At 38.2% G+C, this 17,731-nt stretch overlaps 1 protein-coding gene across 2 annotated transcripts in view; it reads right to left on the bottom strand.

Annotated features, from left to right (window-relative positions):
- The window catches only part of LOC118833859 (cytochrome P450 3A4-like), a 75,315-nt gene extending 58,328 nt beyond the window's left edge, over positions 1-16,987 (bottom strand). Inside the window, exons 1-3 of one of the 2 annotated variants that reach the window (XM_036741276.1) lie at positions 16,811-16,987; positions 6,462-6,555; positions 4,555-4,607 (exon numbers count right to left, since the gene is read on the bottom strand). In XM_036741276.1, coding sequence (XP_036597171.1) covers positions 4,555-4,607; positions 6,462-6,555; positions 16,811-16,887 — 224 coding nt within the window. In that variant the 5' untranslated portion in view covers positions 16,888-16,987. The remainder of the gene's footprint in view (positions 1-4,554; positions 4,608-6,461; positions 6,556-16,810) is intronic. The other variant, XM_036741275.1, reaches the window with a different exon arrangement.
- Between the last annotated feature and the right edge of the window lie 744 nt (positions 16,988-17,731).

The following is a 17,731-nucleotide window of genomic DNA, read 5'->3' as shown; positions in this document are numbered from 1 at the left end:
ATATACATATACATGTGTATATATATATATACATATATATATATGTAGACAAATGGCATAGGGTGAGTTGAATATGAAGGGAAGATACCTAAAAATAAGCAAATAATTTCAATTAAGGGGTGAGAGAATAATATATTGGGAGAAGGAGAAAGGGAGACATAGAATGGTGTAAATTATCTCACATAAAAGTGGAAAATAAAGCAGTTCTATTGGAAGGGAAGATGGGGCAGGAGAAAGGGAATGAATGACTCTTGCTCTCACCAGGCTTGACTTAAAGAGGGAATAACATACACATTCAATTGGATATGTTACCCCACAGGAAAGTGGGGGGGGGGATAATAGAGAGGGGATGATAGGAGGAAGGGCAGATTGAGGAAAAGTGTAATCAGAATATATGTCATTTTGGGGTGGGGGAGGGCAGAAATGGGGAGAAAATTTGTAACTCAAAATCTTGAGGAAATCAATGTTGAAATCTAAAAAATATTAAATAAAGAATAGAAAGATTAAAAAAGAATGAAGACTATTAGGTTTGGTGAGAGTGAGTGGATAAGATAAAAGGAAATAATTTGGTGGTTGAATTATGTAATTTGAATTATAGATTTTGATATTGGTGAGATTATTAATTCAAAGGTGTCAACCTACTGACTAGAGGTGGGAAAAGGAACTCTTTGGAATTGTAGAGGTTGAGGAGTTGGATGATCAGCCTTTCAGCTGAAATGTCCTTTAGCAGCCAAGAGGAGATAGCATGTGGAGGAGAAGATAGTGAATCTGGCAACAAGACTGTTAAAAATAGTTGGGAAACTTACTTGGAAGTGAGCACAGAAAGGGGAAAGTATTTAAAGGACAGTGGAGGAAGAATTATCTGGAAATAGCACTGATGATAATGGAGTTTGATTTCTCCATCTACTTTTTAAAATTTATTTATTTTCAGTTTTTAACATTCATTTATTTTCACTTTTCAACATTCACTTCCACAAGATTCTGAATCCCAAATTTTCTGCCAATCTCTTCCTTCTCCCCACCCCAGGACAGCATGCATTTTGATTAGCCCTTCCTCCAATCTGCCCTCTCTTCTATTACTCCCCTACCCCCCTTCTTTTTTCCCCTTCCCTTATATTTTCTTGTAGGGCAAGATAGATTTCTCTGTCCCATTTCTTGTATGTGTTATTTCTTACTTGCGTGTACAAATAATTTTAACATTCATTTTTAAAGCATGAGTTCCACATTCTCTCTCTTCCTCCCTCCCAATGGATCCTCATTGAGAAAGCAACCAATTTGAAACAGGGTAGTCATGCAAAACACTTCCACAACAGTCATGTTGTGAAAGACTAAGTACATTACCCTCTGGCCTGTCCTACTTTCCATTTATTCTGTTCTCTCCTTTGACTTGTCCCTATACAAAAGTGTTTGCCTCTGATTGTCCCTTCCCCCAATCTACAGTCCCTTCTACTATCTCTCCTCTCTTATTCCCTTCCCTGCTGCTTTCCTGTAGGGTAAGATAGATTTTAATACCCAATTAAGTGTGTATGTTATTGCTTCTGTCAGCCAAATCCAATGAGTAAGACTCATTTATTCCTTCTCACCTTCCCCCTCTTCCCCTCCATTGTAAATGCTCTTTTTGTCTCTTTTATGTGACATGATTTACTACATCCTACCTCTTCCTTTCACTTTTCCAAGTACATTACTCTCAAGACTTAATTTTATTTTTTAGGTATCATCCCTTCATATTCAGCCCACTCTGTGCCATTTGTAAACATACACACATGCATATATACATATATGTGCATATATACAAATATACACTCACATGCACACACACACACACACACACACATACACACACATTATTTTCTTCACTATTTTTGGGGTCTCCTTTAGCCAGCTATTGAGTTCATTTTTCAAAATTTTCTTGCATCACTGTCATTTTGCTTCCCAATTTTTCCTCTACTTCTCTTACTTGATTTTCAAAATCTTTTTTGAGCTCTTCCATGGCTTGCAACCAATGCATACTTTTCTTGGAGGCTTTTGATATAGGAGCTTTGACTTTGTTTTCTTCTTCTGGTTGTATGTTTTGGTGGTCTTTGTCACTAAAGTAAGATTCTATAGTCTGAATTTTTTTCACTGTTTACTTATTTTCCCAGGTAATTACTTGACTTTTGAGCTCTTTGTCAAGGTAGGACTCTGCTTCCAGAGTGGAGAGTTCTCTGTCCTAAGCTTCAGGGAGTTTGCATAGTTGTTTTCAGAGACACTTCTAGGTATCTGTAAATTTTCAGTTTTCTAAGGTGGTATGATCAAAGGAGAGGTGTTTACTCCTTTCCTGGCCTGTGCTCTGGTCTTTGAGTGACCACAATCATTCTTTTCTCCCTTGGAACTGCTAGGTGGATTCCCTCTTCACAACCACTACAAGCTTTGCAATGCCAGTGGTACTCCACACCCTAGGACATCCACCAAAGACTGTGATCCAGATCCAAGGAGGACAAAGCTATAGAATCCTGTCTTACCACCAGGAAAGAGATCCATTCAACCACCCTCTGCTCAGTTGCTCAATCCTGCCACAGTTTTTTGGCCTGTAGCCCTGCAACCAGCTGGCCTTCCTGCTGCTGCCACTGCCTCTGTCACTACCTCTGCTGCCCTGGGTCTGGGGCTGGACCACAGTCCTCTTTCACCCAGGTCCTACAGAGTTTTCCCACTGACCATCTATGTTGTCTTTGGTGTTTGTGGGCTGAGAAGTCTGGAAACCACCCCAAAAGCAAGTGATTCAGTCCCCTGAAGCCTGTTCTAGCCCTGAATGTCCTGCACAGCCCAGGCTGCACTGCATCCTGCTCCCAGCCCAGTGTGATAGACCTTTCCTGTCTACCTTCCAGGTTGTCTTGGGTTGGATATTTGTTTCACTCTGTCATTTTGTGGGTTCTGTCACTCAAGAATTTGCTTAGATTCATTTTTACAGATATTTGGAGGGGTTTGCGGGAGAGTTCAAGTAAGTCCCTGCTTTTACTCCACCAACTTAGCTCCACCACACCTTCTCCATCCATATAAGTAGCAGTTGGAGGGAGGAGGAGACAGAGCAGAAAACATTTTAGGAGATATGTTTTTAAGAGAAGGCCAGGTTTCTATTAAACCAAGGATTAGAAATCAATCTGGTTGATAAGTTTAGAGATGTGTAGGAAAACTGGTAGGTGATAGGATGAGGGTTCTTTGAAGGACAGAAGAAATAGGTGATGAAAAATTGGGTTGCAATGTGCATGGGAAATAATTGGAGTGATTATAATAAGAAAAAGTACTCAGGATGAAGCATTGTGGGTACTTGTACATAAAGTGATGAGGTGACCATGGATGACCATGATTATGAATACTTACCCAGAACCAATCAAGAGATTACCCTCCTAAGAATTTAAGAAAGAATTTAGAATCTTGGTGTACCAAAGCAACTAAGAGGTAATACAATGAGGAAAGACCTAGTGGAAGATGATTGGTGAGGAATGAGTCTAATAAAATAACACAATAACATCAGCAAGCACATTCATGCAGCTTTGCAGACATGAGGTATCCCTACATCTATATGTCTTCATGTATGCTCTCTATGTACTTATCGGTTCACAAATATACCTATTTGTAGATGTCCTGGACTAATTCCAAAGAAGATCTCTTATTCTCATTAAATTTTAGCATGTTTGTTGAGAGTGAGCTCAAAGTTTATGAAAGCCATGTTCTGTTACTGATTAACTTTCATTATTGTTTAGTTACATTCTCTGTTAATGGATTGTGTGTCCTGTGGCTGACTAGTGAAAGTAAAACATTAGTGTTAATGCTCAAGAGCTAATATTAGAGAGGATTCTGGCCATCTTCTCAAATATCTACAATCTGGGGCAGCTAATAGGAGCGTCCAGACTCACAGGGTACCAAGGACTACACTAATGTTAACCAGTATATCATTGGTTACTCAAGGAAATTAAAGTGAAATTAGCTCATGTTGTATTGTGTTGCAGTTGTATGTATAATCATGTATCACAAAATATTACTAACATTTCTAAAAATGCCACTATCGTTTAACTCTTCATACTCACTAAGAATGATATTTACTAAGTGTGAACTACTACAAATTCATTGGGTCCAAATTCAGAGTTCAGAACTAATAAGATTTTAGACAGTAAAGTAGAAAAATAGTCTTTTGCAGTAAACTTAATTCTCAAAGAAATATTGGTTACATTCATCAACCTACATTTTCTTACTTGTCTTATCATCATTTTTATTACTATTTTGTTTATATGTTGATTTTAGAATTATACTAATGTATCTTTCATTGCTCAGCAGACCTTTACATGGTAGGCACTTTATGCAATGTTTAATTCTTCAACATTCACCTTATCATAGCACTGCACTAAAAAAGGGGGATACTTACATCATCTATGAACAAGGTCGGAATTAGAATTCTGTGGCATCAAACAGATGTACAATACCTCTATCTAACCAAATGCAATTGTTTGAGTGGGGAGCTATGGGTGACTGACCATTGAAATGTTTAGGGATAATGTAAAGATTACTTGGAATACTCACCCCCAGGTTTTCCCATATTTTTTAAAACAAGCCATGTCAAAATGTGTAAAACCCTGCAAAAAGAATTTGAAAATCAGCTATTGGCATTAATTCTTAATGATGAATAATGTTAAAAATGCCTTATATTAGGAAGTTAAATAAAAAACAATTATCTTTTTTTTGCTAATTTTGTCCCCATGTCTTCCCTCCTCCACCCCAAGACAGTGCATTCTGGTTACCCTGTCCCCCAGTCTCCCCTCCCTTCTGCCAGTAGGGCAAGATAGAGTTCTATGCCTCATTGCATATATATCTTATTTCCCAGTTGCATGAAAAAACAATTTTTACCATTTGTTTTGAAATCTTTGAGTTCTGTATCTTCCTTCCTTCCTCCCCCCGACCTTCATTGAGAAGGCAAACAATTTGATTTAGATTTTATATATATATATATATATATATATATATATATATATATATATATATATATATATATATATATATATAAATTTTTTAGCTCTTTCATGATATTTTATGAACTTGTGACCACTTCTCATTTTGGGGGTGAGGCTTGCCCATAAGTGTTTTGACATTGTTTTCCTCTTCTGAGTTTGTGTCTTGGTCTTCCCTGTCACCATAATAACTTTCTATGGTCAGATACTTGTTTTATTATTTTTTGCTCACCTTTTCTAAACTTTTTCTTTTCTTTTAAATTTGAGCTTTACTCCCAGGGTGGAAGGGGCACGGTCTCAGGTTTCCCTGACTTTCTACCTCATGCTGCACTGATGTTGCCCTGAGGCCAACAGAGAACCCCTATGTCTAATTTTGTACTGACTGGTGAAGTAGGGGGTGACTGGTCCTGCTAAAGACCACAGAGGTCTGGCACCTTATCTGGTACAGACCTGAGGTCCTTGTGGTGATGTCTGGCATATGCTGTGGCTGGTGAGGATGTATCTGCATTTTCCTGGGGCCTCACAGAAGTGCATAGAGGTCAGGCCTCTGGAGGCTGCCTGTTTGCCCTGAACTGTTCTGAAGTACATGGAGACCTGACCCTGGAGGATGCCATTTTCCCTGGGGCTATATTAAAGCTGGTGGTGGTGGCCTAGGGCTGGGTTGGACGTTTGATTTGGCTCCCATAGAGTTGTGATCTACCTGTCTACACAGGGCTATTGCTGAAAGGCATGGCAGAGGCTAGGTACTCTGCTGGCTATTTGCTTAGGTATCTGTAGGGTTGGCATTTGTTTATTGCCCAGGGCTGGGCTGAAGCAAGTGGAAATCTGGCCACTTAAGGATGGCTCTTTTCCTGGGACTATGGTGAAATACATCATGGTTCCAACAGCTGGGGTCTGCTGCTTACCCTGGCTACACTGAGGCACATGGGCATTTATGAATATTATGGAAAAAGTGAGGTGGTGATAGTCATTACCTCAATTTCAAATTCGTGTGCCGGTTATATCATAGATCTACTTGTTATCCCCTCAGTCACTAAAGGTACTCGGCTCAAATGGAAATTCCCTTTGAATCAATGACTAAGTCTGCCAGAGAGTATTGATAACCCTGACAACCACTCAGGTAGAAATTAGTATAAAAGATTTAGTCCCTAAGGCTTATTAATGAAGCCTTCTGTCCATTGAAAAAAGGGCCTAAATATTGCTACATACTCCATCCTAGAACACTATTGGACAAGTGCACTATAACTTATCTTTGGGAAATCTGAGATCTTACAAAGGATCACAAGATCTTACACCTTGAGCTGAAAGTCCAAACTCCTAATTTTATAGATGAGGAAACTGAGGCCTAAAAGGAATTGATTTGTTCAGAGTAACATAGGTAATAACCATCACACCTAGCAATTGTACCAAAGACTCCTAAGCCAAGAGCAAATGATTTTTCCATGGTGCAAAGAAAGTAAAGGAAAACTTATAGAAACTTACTTTGTCATAAGAAAGAACATTTCCAAGAAAAGGAAGAGGTGCTGGTCCCGGAATTCCCAGGTCCTTAAAGATCTTGTGTGTCCAGGTCCCATATCTGTAAAATGAAGGAAAAAACTCCATATATACTAGAGTCAAGGCAAAGACCAAAGGCATAAATGGTATAACCCACTTCTCAGTAGTCAGAAGGGGAGGAACTTTAAAGTCAACTCTGAGGTATGACTTGTCTCACTTAGAACCAGATGTCAAGGGGGCACTTCCAAAAATATTTCATGGCTCCCAGAAAAACTTGAGACACTACACAACCCATCTGAGATTCCTTATAGTCTCATCTGGGACTCAGTAAGGTCTGAGACAACACATTAGGTGTAGTCACATTAAGCAAACCTCAGGTAAATCATCATCAGCATTGCTGTTGAAATATAATACCCCTTGGTTTGGACTTATTCCATCATTACTACAGCTTATTTCTATTGTGTAATGAGTAAGACTAAGTCTCTGTTGCTAGACTAGACCCAGTCCAAGGTCAAAACACCATATACAAACAAGGAAGCTGAGGACATGAGTATCAGTCAAGAAGTCCTTCTCTCTGGGAATCAACCAAGCCTCAGACACCACACAACTCCTCTTTAGAACCATAACACCACAAACCACAATCACAGTTTCCAATGTCTTACTGTAACAACAAAGACTTAGATAACACACCTCTTGTTGTTAGGGCCTATATGCAGGGAGAACTGCTTACATCATTCCTAATGTCCTTACTTCCTTGAGACTAGAAAGAGAAATGACTGTTTGCTATGAGTATCATACTCCTACTACTGACTCTTTCACTTTATATTTCCCACAGGACCATGCAAAAATTGCACAATTGGGGGCGGAGCCAAGATGGCAGCTGGTAAGCAGGGAATAGCATAAGCTTCGAAATGAGTCCCTCCAAAAACTTATAAAAAATGGCTCTGAACCAATTCTACAATGGCAGAACCCACAAAACAGCAGAGGGAAGGAGGGCTCCAGCCCAGGACAGCCTGGATGGTCTCTGGGTGAGGTCTATCCCACACGAAGCTGGGAGCTGGGAGCTGGGAGCTGGGAACAGAGTGGAGCAGAGCCCAGCTTGAGTGGCGTGGACCAACAAGACCAGCAACTGGGCAGAGTATGCCGTAGCACCCTGAATCAGTGAGCTGCGGCAGTTACGAGACTTCTCAAACCACAAACACCAAAGACTGCTGAGAAGGTTAGTGGGAAAAGCTGCAGGAGTGGAAGAAGTTCGCGGTTCGGCTTCCAGCCCCGGGGGCAGTGGAGGTGGGGCAGCTATGGCTGTTGCAGCTTCCGGCTCCAGGCCCACCTAGTGGGAGGAATTAAGTGGCGGATCAGAGCAGGGGTGCACAGCCTGCCGAAGATCTAAGCCCAGTTCGAATTGGGGCTTCTTGGGGAAGGAGCAGTGCTGGTGTGGAAGAGCTGGCACCTCCCCCCCAAACGTGGAACATAGAACTCTGTAGTCTACAAGCAGTCATACCCCACTGAAAAACTCAAAGGTCAAGTTAGTTAGCTGGGAATATGGCCAGGCAGCGAAAACGCACCGAGATTCAGTCTCAGACTTTGCATTCTTTCTTTGCTGACAAAGAAGACCAAAACATACAGACAGAAGAAATTAATAAAGTCAAAGAGCCTACAAGAGAAACCTACAAGAAAAGCATGAACTGGTCCCAGGCCATGGAAGAGCTCAAAAAGGATTTGCAAAAGCAAGTTAGAGAAGTAGAGGAAAAATTGGGAAGAGAAATGAGAAGGATGCGAGAAAACCATGAAAAACAAGTCAATGACTTGCTAAAGGAGACCCAAAAAAATACTGAAAAATACACTGAAGAAAACAACACCTTAAAAAACAAATGGCAAAAGAGCTCCAAAAAGCCAATGAGGAGAAGAATGCCTTGAAAGGCAGAATTAGCCAAATGGAAAAGGAGGTCCAAAAGACCACTGAAGAAAATACTACTTTAAAAATTAGATTGGAGCAAGTGGAAGCTAGTGACTTTATGAGAAATCAAGATATTATAAAACAGAACCAAAGGAATGAAAAAATGGAAGAAAATGTCAAATATCTCATTGGAAAAACCACTGACCTGGAAAATAGATCCAGGAGAGATAATTTTAAAATTATTGGACTACCTGAAAGCCATGATGAAAAAAAGAGACTAGATATCATCTTTCAAGAAATGATCAAGGAGAACTGCCCTGATATTCTAGAGCCACAGGGCAAAATAGAAATTGAAAGAATCCATTGATGGCCTCCTCAAATAGATCCCAAAAAGAAATCTCCCAGGAATATTGTCACCAAATTCCAGAGCTCCCAGATCAAGGAGAAAATACTGCAAGCAGCCAGAAAGAAACAATTTGAGTATTGTGGAAACCCAATCAGAATAATCCAAGATCTGGCAGTCTCTACATTAAGAGATCGAAAGGCTTGGAATACGATATTCCAGAGGTCAATGGAGCTAGGATTAAAACCTAGAATCACCTACCCAGCAAAACTGAGTATCATGCTCCAAGGCAAAATATGGATTTTCAATAAAATAGAGGACTTTCAAGCTTTCTCAGCAAAAAGACCAGAACTGAATAGAAAATGTGACTTTCAAACACAAGAATCAAGAGAAGCATGAAAAGGTAATCAAGAAAAAGAAAAAGAAAAAGAAATTGCAAGGAACTTACTAAAGGTGAACTGTTTTGTTGACATTCCTACATGGAAAGATGATGAGTATGATTCATGAGACCTCAGTATTAGGGTAGCTGAAGGGAATATGCATACATATATGTTTATGTATATATATGGGTGAATGTATGTATATATGTATGTATATATCTATGTATATATATCTATATATATACATATCTATATATGTATGTATAATGTATGTATATATCTATGTGTGTGTGTATATATATATGTATATATCTATATATATATATATCTATATATGTATGTATAATGTATGTATATATCTATGTGTGTGTGTGTATATATATGTGTGTGTATATATATATATATATATATATATAGAGAGAGAGAGAGAGAGAGAGAGAGGACACAGGGTGAGTTGAAGATGAAGGGAAGATATCTAAAAGAAATATAATCAAATTAAGGGATGAGAGAGGAACATACTGAGAGAGGGAGATAAGGAGAGATAGAATGGGGTGGATTATCTGGCATAAAGGAGGCAAGAGCAAGCAGTTCTGTTGGAGGAGGGGAGAGGGCGGATGAGGGGGGAATGAGTGAATATTGCTCTCATCAGATTTGGCCTAAGGAGGGAATACCATACATACCCAATTGGGAATCTTACCCCACAGGAAAGAAGAGGGAAGAAGATTAAAAAATAGGGGGGATGATGGAGGGGAGGGCTGATGGGGGTGGAGGTAGTCAAAAACAAACACTTTCGAAAGGGGACAGGGTCAAGGGAGAAAATTCAATAAAGGGGGATGGGTTGGGAAGGAGCAAAATATAGTTAGTCTTTCACAACATGAGTATTGTGGAAGGGTTATACATAATGATACACATGTGGCCTATGTTGAATTGCTTGACTTCTTAGGGAGGGTGGGTGGGAAGGGAAGAGGGGAGAGCATTTGGAACTCAAAGTTTGAAAAACAGATGTTCAAAAACAAACAAAAATGTTTTTGCATGCAACTAGAAAATAAGATACATAGACAATGGGCTGTAAAAATTTATCTTGCCCTACAAGAAAGGAAGGGAAAAGGGGATGGTAGGGGAGTGGGGTTACAGAGGGGAGTGCTGACTGGGGAGCAGGGCAACCAGAATATACGCCATCTTGGAGTGGGTGGGAGGGTAGAAATGGGGAGAAAATTTGTAATTCAAACTCTTGTGAAAATCAATGCTTAAAACTAAGTATGTTAAATAAATTAAAAAAATAAATTTAAAAAAATTGCACAATTCCCCTGCCTCCATTTCCAATTCTCTTATCCCTACACATTATAGTCTTACCCTTCTCAGGTGGGAATCCAGCACTCCCCATTTCTTCTATTGAGTAGTCTGAATCTGCATTCTATTACCCATTTCCCTTCGTCTCCTGGGTTCTCTTGCCCTCAGATTTACCAGTCCTGGTGGAGGACTCAGAACATTCCCTCCTTGTTCCTAATTACCACTCCAAGACCTTTCCTTTGCTATCACTTAACAGTCTGTATTCCCTTGAGTTTCAGTCTTCCCAGATATATCTTATCCAATCTAATTCTGGAAGCAGTTACACACTGGATTACAGCTCTCTTTTCTCAAGTACTTGTGTTGCTGGCTTACTCTTCCTCTGCAGTCTAACCTGGCCCTTATGCCAAGTGAAATCAATATTTATTTAGTTCCCAAAGCACCCTGGCCTCTCTATTCCTTAATCTTACATCCCATGTCCTATGCCTTCATTTCCTATCAGGTACACACAGGGATAATAACAATCCTTATCTCAATAACACCTCAAATATTCTGGTTCTATGGACAAGGATTCTAAAATTACTTTGTCTGTCAAGATGTTACAATTTTTCTTCTCTCTACATCTTATTTTTTCATAATCTTATTCATTTTTACCTTGAGCTCTAATCCCCAAACCACTGCCATTCAGTATCCTCTTAGGCTCTAGCTTCACTTTTTCAGGAAAAATAATAACTACATATTAGCAAGCATTGGTCCAACCTGCTTATGTCCTTGTCACACACACACACACACACACACACAGACACACACACATGCACACCAGTAAAAGGAAAACAAAACCTCTGTAACAAATAAACAGTCATGCAAAACACATTCCTACATTGTCCATGTCCAAAAATGTATGTCTTCCTCTGCATAGCCAGTCTGTCACCTCTTTCAGGAGATCGACAGCATTCTAAATTGCTGATCCTTTGGACTCATAGTTCATCATTATGAGGATCAGAGTTCTTAGGATTTCCCAAATTGGCCATTTAAAAAATATTAGAATATTAATTATTCTCTGGTTCTGCTCTCTTTGCTTTGCATTCAGTTCAAAGTGAATTTCTAGTCATACCCGTCCCCTATCCTTCCTCATTTCTTTGAATTTCTAATATAATTTACTTGAATTTCTACTTTCAATTCTATTCCAACTATGGGATATGCCCCCTCTATTTCTCTTCTTTTCTTACCCAGCATATTCTTTCTCTCTTCCCTTTCCTTTTTCCTTAAAGATCATCAAAACATTATAAAAATGACTTCTAAGGCCTTAAAATTATTTGGTTCTTCTGTGACCTCATTTAGCACAACAGTTCCTGGCAGATGTTGCCTCCTATCTCTTGTCCAATTGGAATGCAAACATTTCACCCTTAAAAGACTTTAGCCTTTTCCAACTGCTCACCTTTTCCTATATCTTTTTTCTCTCAAGTTTACAATGCATTTTCTAGTTTCAGCTGGCCTTTTCTTCAGAAATGCTTGGTAGTTCCCTATTTCATCATTATTCTCTTTGCCTCCAGTGTAACTAAACCAGTTGTACTGGGTAAGTTATTCTTAGTTGCAAGTGTATGTCTTTTTCTTTGGGGAACACCATATACCACACTCTCTGCTTCTCTTTAATGTAAGCTGCTAAATCTTACAAGGTCATGTCTGTGGCTACTCATAACTTAAATTCTTTCTTTCACAGTGTTTTCAATATTTGCTTTGCTTTGGGACCTTTGGATATTTGTTCTGACGTTCCTAGGGGTTTTCATTTAGACATCTCTGTCTAGAACTGTGGCAAACTCTTTCAATCTTTACTTTACCCTCCAGTTAAATTAAATCTGGGAAGATTTCTCCTCTGATTTCACGAATTGTGATTCCTGAGATCTTTTTTTTTCTGGTTACTGTTTTCAGGGTAGTCTTCTGATTTTTAAATGATGTCTCCTTGATTTGTTATCCGAGTCAGTTTTTTCTTACGAGCGAACTTATATTATCTTCTATTTTTCAATCTTTTGATATTGTTTTATTATTTCTTCTTCACCCATAAAATCCCTATTTTCTGTTTGGTCCATTCTAATTTTCAAGGAGGCAGTTAGTTGCAAAGGTTTTTTACCTTCCATGACATCAGTTAATCGCCCCTCCAAATGTGTCCTCCACACCTCTCATTTCTTTTCCAACTCTTTTCTCTGTCAGGCTCAATTAATTTATAATACCATTTTAGTTTAGATTGTGTAGTTCTTGCATTGTTTATTCTATTGGTTCTAATTGTATTTTGGTGAGGCTAGCTCTGGATTTCTTCAAGTCTCTCTTAATGAATACATAGCTAGGTAGCTAGGTAGATAGATAGATAGATAGATATCCTCTTCTTCTTGGTTTACTATTGGAGTAACCTTGGTCTCTTAGTAATTCTTACCTTTTTTGTTTGTTTGTTTCTGTGGTCATTACTTCGTTCATTTATTCTAAGCAATCTAGCATTACAGATCTAGCTTGGAGAATTTTTGAAGTTGAGTCTGGCATGATAGCTCCTCTAGAGTTTCCCATCCAGCTTCTTGCATAGGGTATTATGTCCACAGTATATTAACTTGTGGGTCTTGGGCACTGAGTGCCTTGTAAGCAGATTGTCCCAAAGCCTAAGTAGCTAGCCTGGATTTGAGCTGAGTTCAAGATCATCTCTGGGTTTTCATGTGCTGTTGACATTCTCCAGAGTTTTAGATGCTGTTTTCAGGCTCTGCACTTGGTCTGGGGACTGAATCTATGGTCCCTTCCAGACTTACTTAACTTACTTAACTTAGCATTTTAGCTAATGATCTCTCTATTCAGCTGAAAGTATTTCCTCCAATGGCAACAACAATGTCTTAATTGTGAAATTAGATTTAATGACGTTTACCTCAGTTTTCAAAGTTTACCTTTCTGTACCATTTGTCAATATTGACCACCCCTTCTTCTTGGATGCTTTCTCCTTAATATCTCTAACATATTCATAGATAATAAGAAACAAGATTTATGCACACACACATACAAAGAAAAATAGGTAATTGCATCAGGGTGGCATGGGGAGAGATGAGATACCTTTTTCATGATATTCTTGTACAACTCCTTCTTCTGAGCTAGGTGACCTGGTGGATAGAAGTTTAGACTTGCAGAAAGGAAACCCTTAGTTCAAATGCAACTTTCAACACTAAGCAGATATGTAATCATGGGCAGGTTACTTAACTTCTATTTGCCTCAGTTTCATCAGTTGTGAAATTGGGATAATAATGGTGCCTACCTTTCGGTGTTGCTTGAGGAACAAATGAGTATATTGCTAAAGTGTGTGCCACAGTACTTGGAATACAGTACATGCATGGAAACATCTTTTTTCTCACTTCCATATTCCCTTTCTTCTTTCCTTCCTTCCAAAGTTCCTTTCTTTCTTCCCTCATCATATCTTGCAGCTAACTCAGGACCATCATATACCTATACAACATGCTTTGGGAGGCCCACAGCTCCAATTCTTCAAAAGGCTTTTCCACTGAATAAGGAGAGAGGTTTGCTCAAGGTGTTTAACATTGATAGGGAGGATATTCAGCAACAGAGTCCAAATCAAGATGGTAAGTGGTTAGGTGCCTCATGTTTTCATTTACAAATGTCTGTGAATTAATTGTCCTAAACTAGAATACATTGCAGAACCTTGTAATTAGATCCACAATGGTCATATCCACTTTTGGTGAGGTTATGATGAATTAGATACCCTAATATATTGCCGGTAGGACTTCAAAATCAAGAAAATGTATTGGAAACCAATGTCCCAATACATTATGAGAGTCACGAAACTGAATATGACTTTTAATCAAGCAGTTCTTCTACCAGGACAGTATCACAGAAACAAACATAACATTTTGAAATTACTTATGCACTTAAAACATATTCATTGCTTCTTTGTTTTGAGAAGCAAAATTAGGATACAAATATTGTATTCAAAATTGGCTACATTAATTATAGCACATTATCATAATCAAGTAAAATAGAATTTCCCATAATAATTATGGTTAATGTACACAAAGAAATAAGGAAGGTCCATTATGAGATCAGGTAGGCAAAATCAATGAAACAAGAATGATTTCACCCTTACACCATAACTTGACCTATACGACAAAGAAGAAAAAAAAGAAACAAAGAAAGGAAAATGGGTTCAAATATGGAAAACATTTCTAGTGAGTCTGGATTGGAACTATATTATTTCTTTCCTTGTTATTTATCTTATTTTACCTGATTCTGCTTCAAGATGAGCTGCAGTGTGGGGGTAAGATTATGACTACTGTTCCAAAGGCTAAACTAATTAAGTTTTGCCTTCATAACAGAGTTTCTAAAATTCTTAAAAAAGAACTTAGTTGACATACCATTAATCATCTGTATATTTAATATTGATATTATTGCCTCATATAGTTTCCCTTCCTTTTTGCTCAGCATATCTGTTGTGTCATATTATGTTTTTTTATGTTATATTTCTGCTGTTTTGTATTATGTTATCAAGCAGCCTCCTTCTCTTGTCTTAACCACAAGTTCCTCATCTGTCAAGTGAGGAAGAAAATGAGGGAGCTGTAAAAGATGATCTCCAAGGTCCTTCCTAGGTTTCATATCCTATGCTCCTATAAATACTGTAGCACATCATTACCATCAGCCAGCAATGGCACGAAGCAGCACACATTGGCTGTTCTGACTTCCAGTATGGGATTTAAGATGATAGCATCATAAGTCTAGAATTTTAGGAGGATTCAGAATCCATATTCCGAATCTCCTCATTATGTGAATGAGGAACCTGAGGCTCAGCAATCTAAGATCCTTGGCCAAAGTCACATAGGTAAGTGAGCATCAGGAAAAGGATCTGAATTTAGTTCCTTTCACTCCAGAGCACATTATCATTGTACCTTGCTAGGAGCCTCCTAAGCCACCCAGGTTGCTGTGATTTTAGCATGAATCAATGCAGAAGGATCCCGTGGCATTTAGTGTTTGTATTTCCTCGGTTTTTGACCTTCCAGTGTTTTGTGATAGCTCTGAGGAAGAAACCTGGATACTTGGGTTATGATATAAAACTATCTCCCTGTTCAATAATAACTTCATTTTTTTTCAAAACTGGTCATATTTTACATCCTTATGGAGAATTACTAACAAGTACTCTCTATTCATTTACAGGGGATTTTCAAAATCATAGTACATAAGGACCATATGAATATCAACTTCTACTACCTGAATGAATTAGAATGATTCAGAGACTGGAGTAAAATATAAAAGAAAATGTACAAATTTTCATGAATTTTTCTCTAACATTGAGCTGTGATCACTGTCACATTTTGTGGTAAGTTAACCAACATTGACTAAGTGTAGCATCACAAAAGCACAGAACATCTATATGCTACACAGCACAATTAGATGATAGACCTTGAAACCATCAGAAGTCTCCAAAAATAAAGACAGTAAATGCTGAGATTTAGGAGGTTGCAATATCTGAGGTGGAGTCTCTACCTGTTCTCCTGCCAGGGTGATCCTTGGGACTCATCAGTTTGGGGGGATTGCGACATTGGATATAATTGATCAACCTGTGTTTTTGTGCAAAAATGCCTCCATCTCTGACACTTTGGTCAGTTTTCTACTTCTCTGCCATTCCAGGACAGTGATTAGCTAAAAGAGATGCATAGGGCAGAATAGGAATGCTAAACATCTGATGACACACCTACCCCAAAGCCTTTCAAAAAGAAGATGTACCAATATGTCACGCAGTATCCCTGTGAACAGGTGGGTAGAAAAGATTGCAGTGTTTGGTGAAGATGAGCATTAACAAATGAGCTATAAGTTTTTGGACATAATGAAATACTTTTTCAAGTGTGAAAAGTAAAATAATAGGGAGCAATATTGGAAACGTAATAAGAAAAACCAACAGTTCATGTGAACTGAGGTTTCTTTAAGGCATTTTCTTTGCTCTTGAATCACATGACCAATACCAAAGGAATAACTTCAAAGTCAATTCTTTTGGGAAAACAGAATAGAGGCTTTGATCAAGGAGTTTATAACTTTTCCTTGGTACTTTTCCTAGTAAACTATGTCAATTCATTTATATAAACAAAGAAAATCAGTATTTTCATTTACAGCAATACTAAATAGCAGATACATCCATGTATCTATATCTATCTATCTGTATCTATCTATATATCTATATCTTTCTATCTATCTATCTATCCATCTATCTATCTATATCTATATCTTTCTATCTATCTATCTATCTATCTATCTATCTATCTATCTATCTATCTATCTATGTAAAGCAAGGAATAAGAGCATCTAGAAAACCAGTCACAGTGAAATGTCCTTTGATAGTCACAAAGGAACTTGGTCTAAACTCTTGATAAATTGTAGGGTGAAAAATGAGGTTGTCACTTACAGATACAGGAGAGTCAGGAAGCAAACAAGCAGTGCCCAGGTTTCAGCACTTAAGCTTGGGACAATATTCATTGTCATGCCCTCTGATTGGCTTTTTGTTTCTGTATCTTTTCCTCGTCTCTCTTGACCCTTTGTTCTTAATGCCTCAACTTTAAATGCTCTTGTAATTCCCTGACAAATTCTGAAAGGAATATATAGGCTGTTAAAAAAGCGGGGTGGAGTTAAAGGGACATCCAGTGAAACTATGATCCAGCTGGGTAGTTTTCTGGATCCTACACAAATCTTCATCTGCAGAGCCACAAGAGTTTATCATTATTGATCTATTACAGGGTAAAAAAGTTCATGGAATTCTGTGATGGTCAGATGGTTCAGATAACAATAATTAACCTCAACATTTTAAAAGTATCGGGGTAATGACACAAAATCTTTAATCCTTCTCACAAATAGTGGTTGCAAAACTAAAGGAAAGTTTAAGTTTTAAAGAAGTCTAAAGTACAAATAAAGCAGTCAACAAGCATTCATGAAGTGCCTCAGCATGCCACACTTAGTCCTTGAAATACACAGATGAAAATTCTAACTGTGACAATAAATGTATGAACACAGGAAAGTCATGAGTCATAGAACCATGAAAAAAGAGGTGAACTCAGATTCATTAGGCTTAAGTTTAAACTTAAAGTCTGCCAAGTCTGCCCTCTATGTCCTCTAGGACCAAGGCAAATTTGCTTTGCATGATCTAACATTACAATATCTAACATCAGTATTGAGAAACGTAGAGAGCACAGAGGTTTCTCTAAGTCCTGGGTGTGCCATCTTTGTGCCTTAACTTCATCAAATAAGAAATCTGAAATAGACATTTATGGTACATTCCTGATAGGTTTCTTGTGAAACTCAATAGAATGTAAAAAAACACTTCTCAAACTTT

Source organism: Trichosurus vulpecula, chromosome 1 (genome assembly GCF_011100635.1).
Source record: "Trichosurus vulpecula isolate mTriVul1 chromosome 1, mTriVul1.pri, whole genome shotgun sequence".
In the NCBI taxonomy this organism is placed as follows: Eukaryota; Metazoa; Chordata; class Mammalia; order Diprotodontia; family Phalangeridae; genus Trichosurus; species Trichosurus vulpecula.
This window is presented reverse-complemented; position numbering and strand designations above follow the sequence as displayed.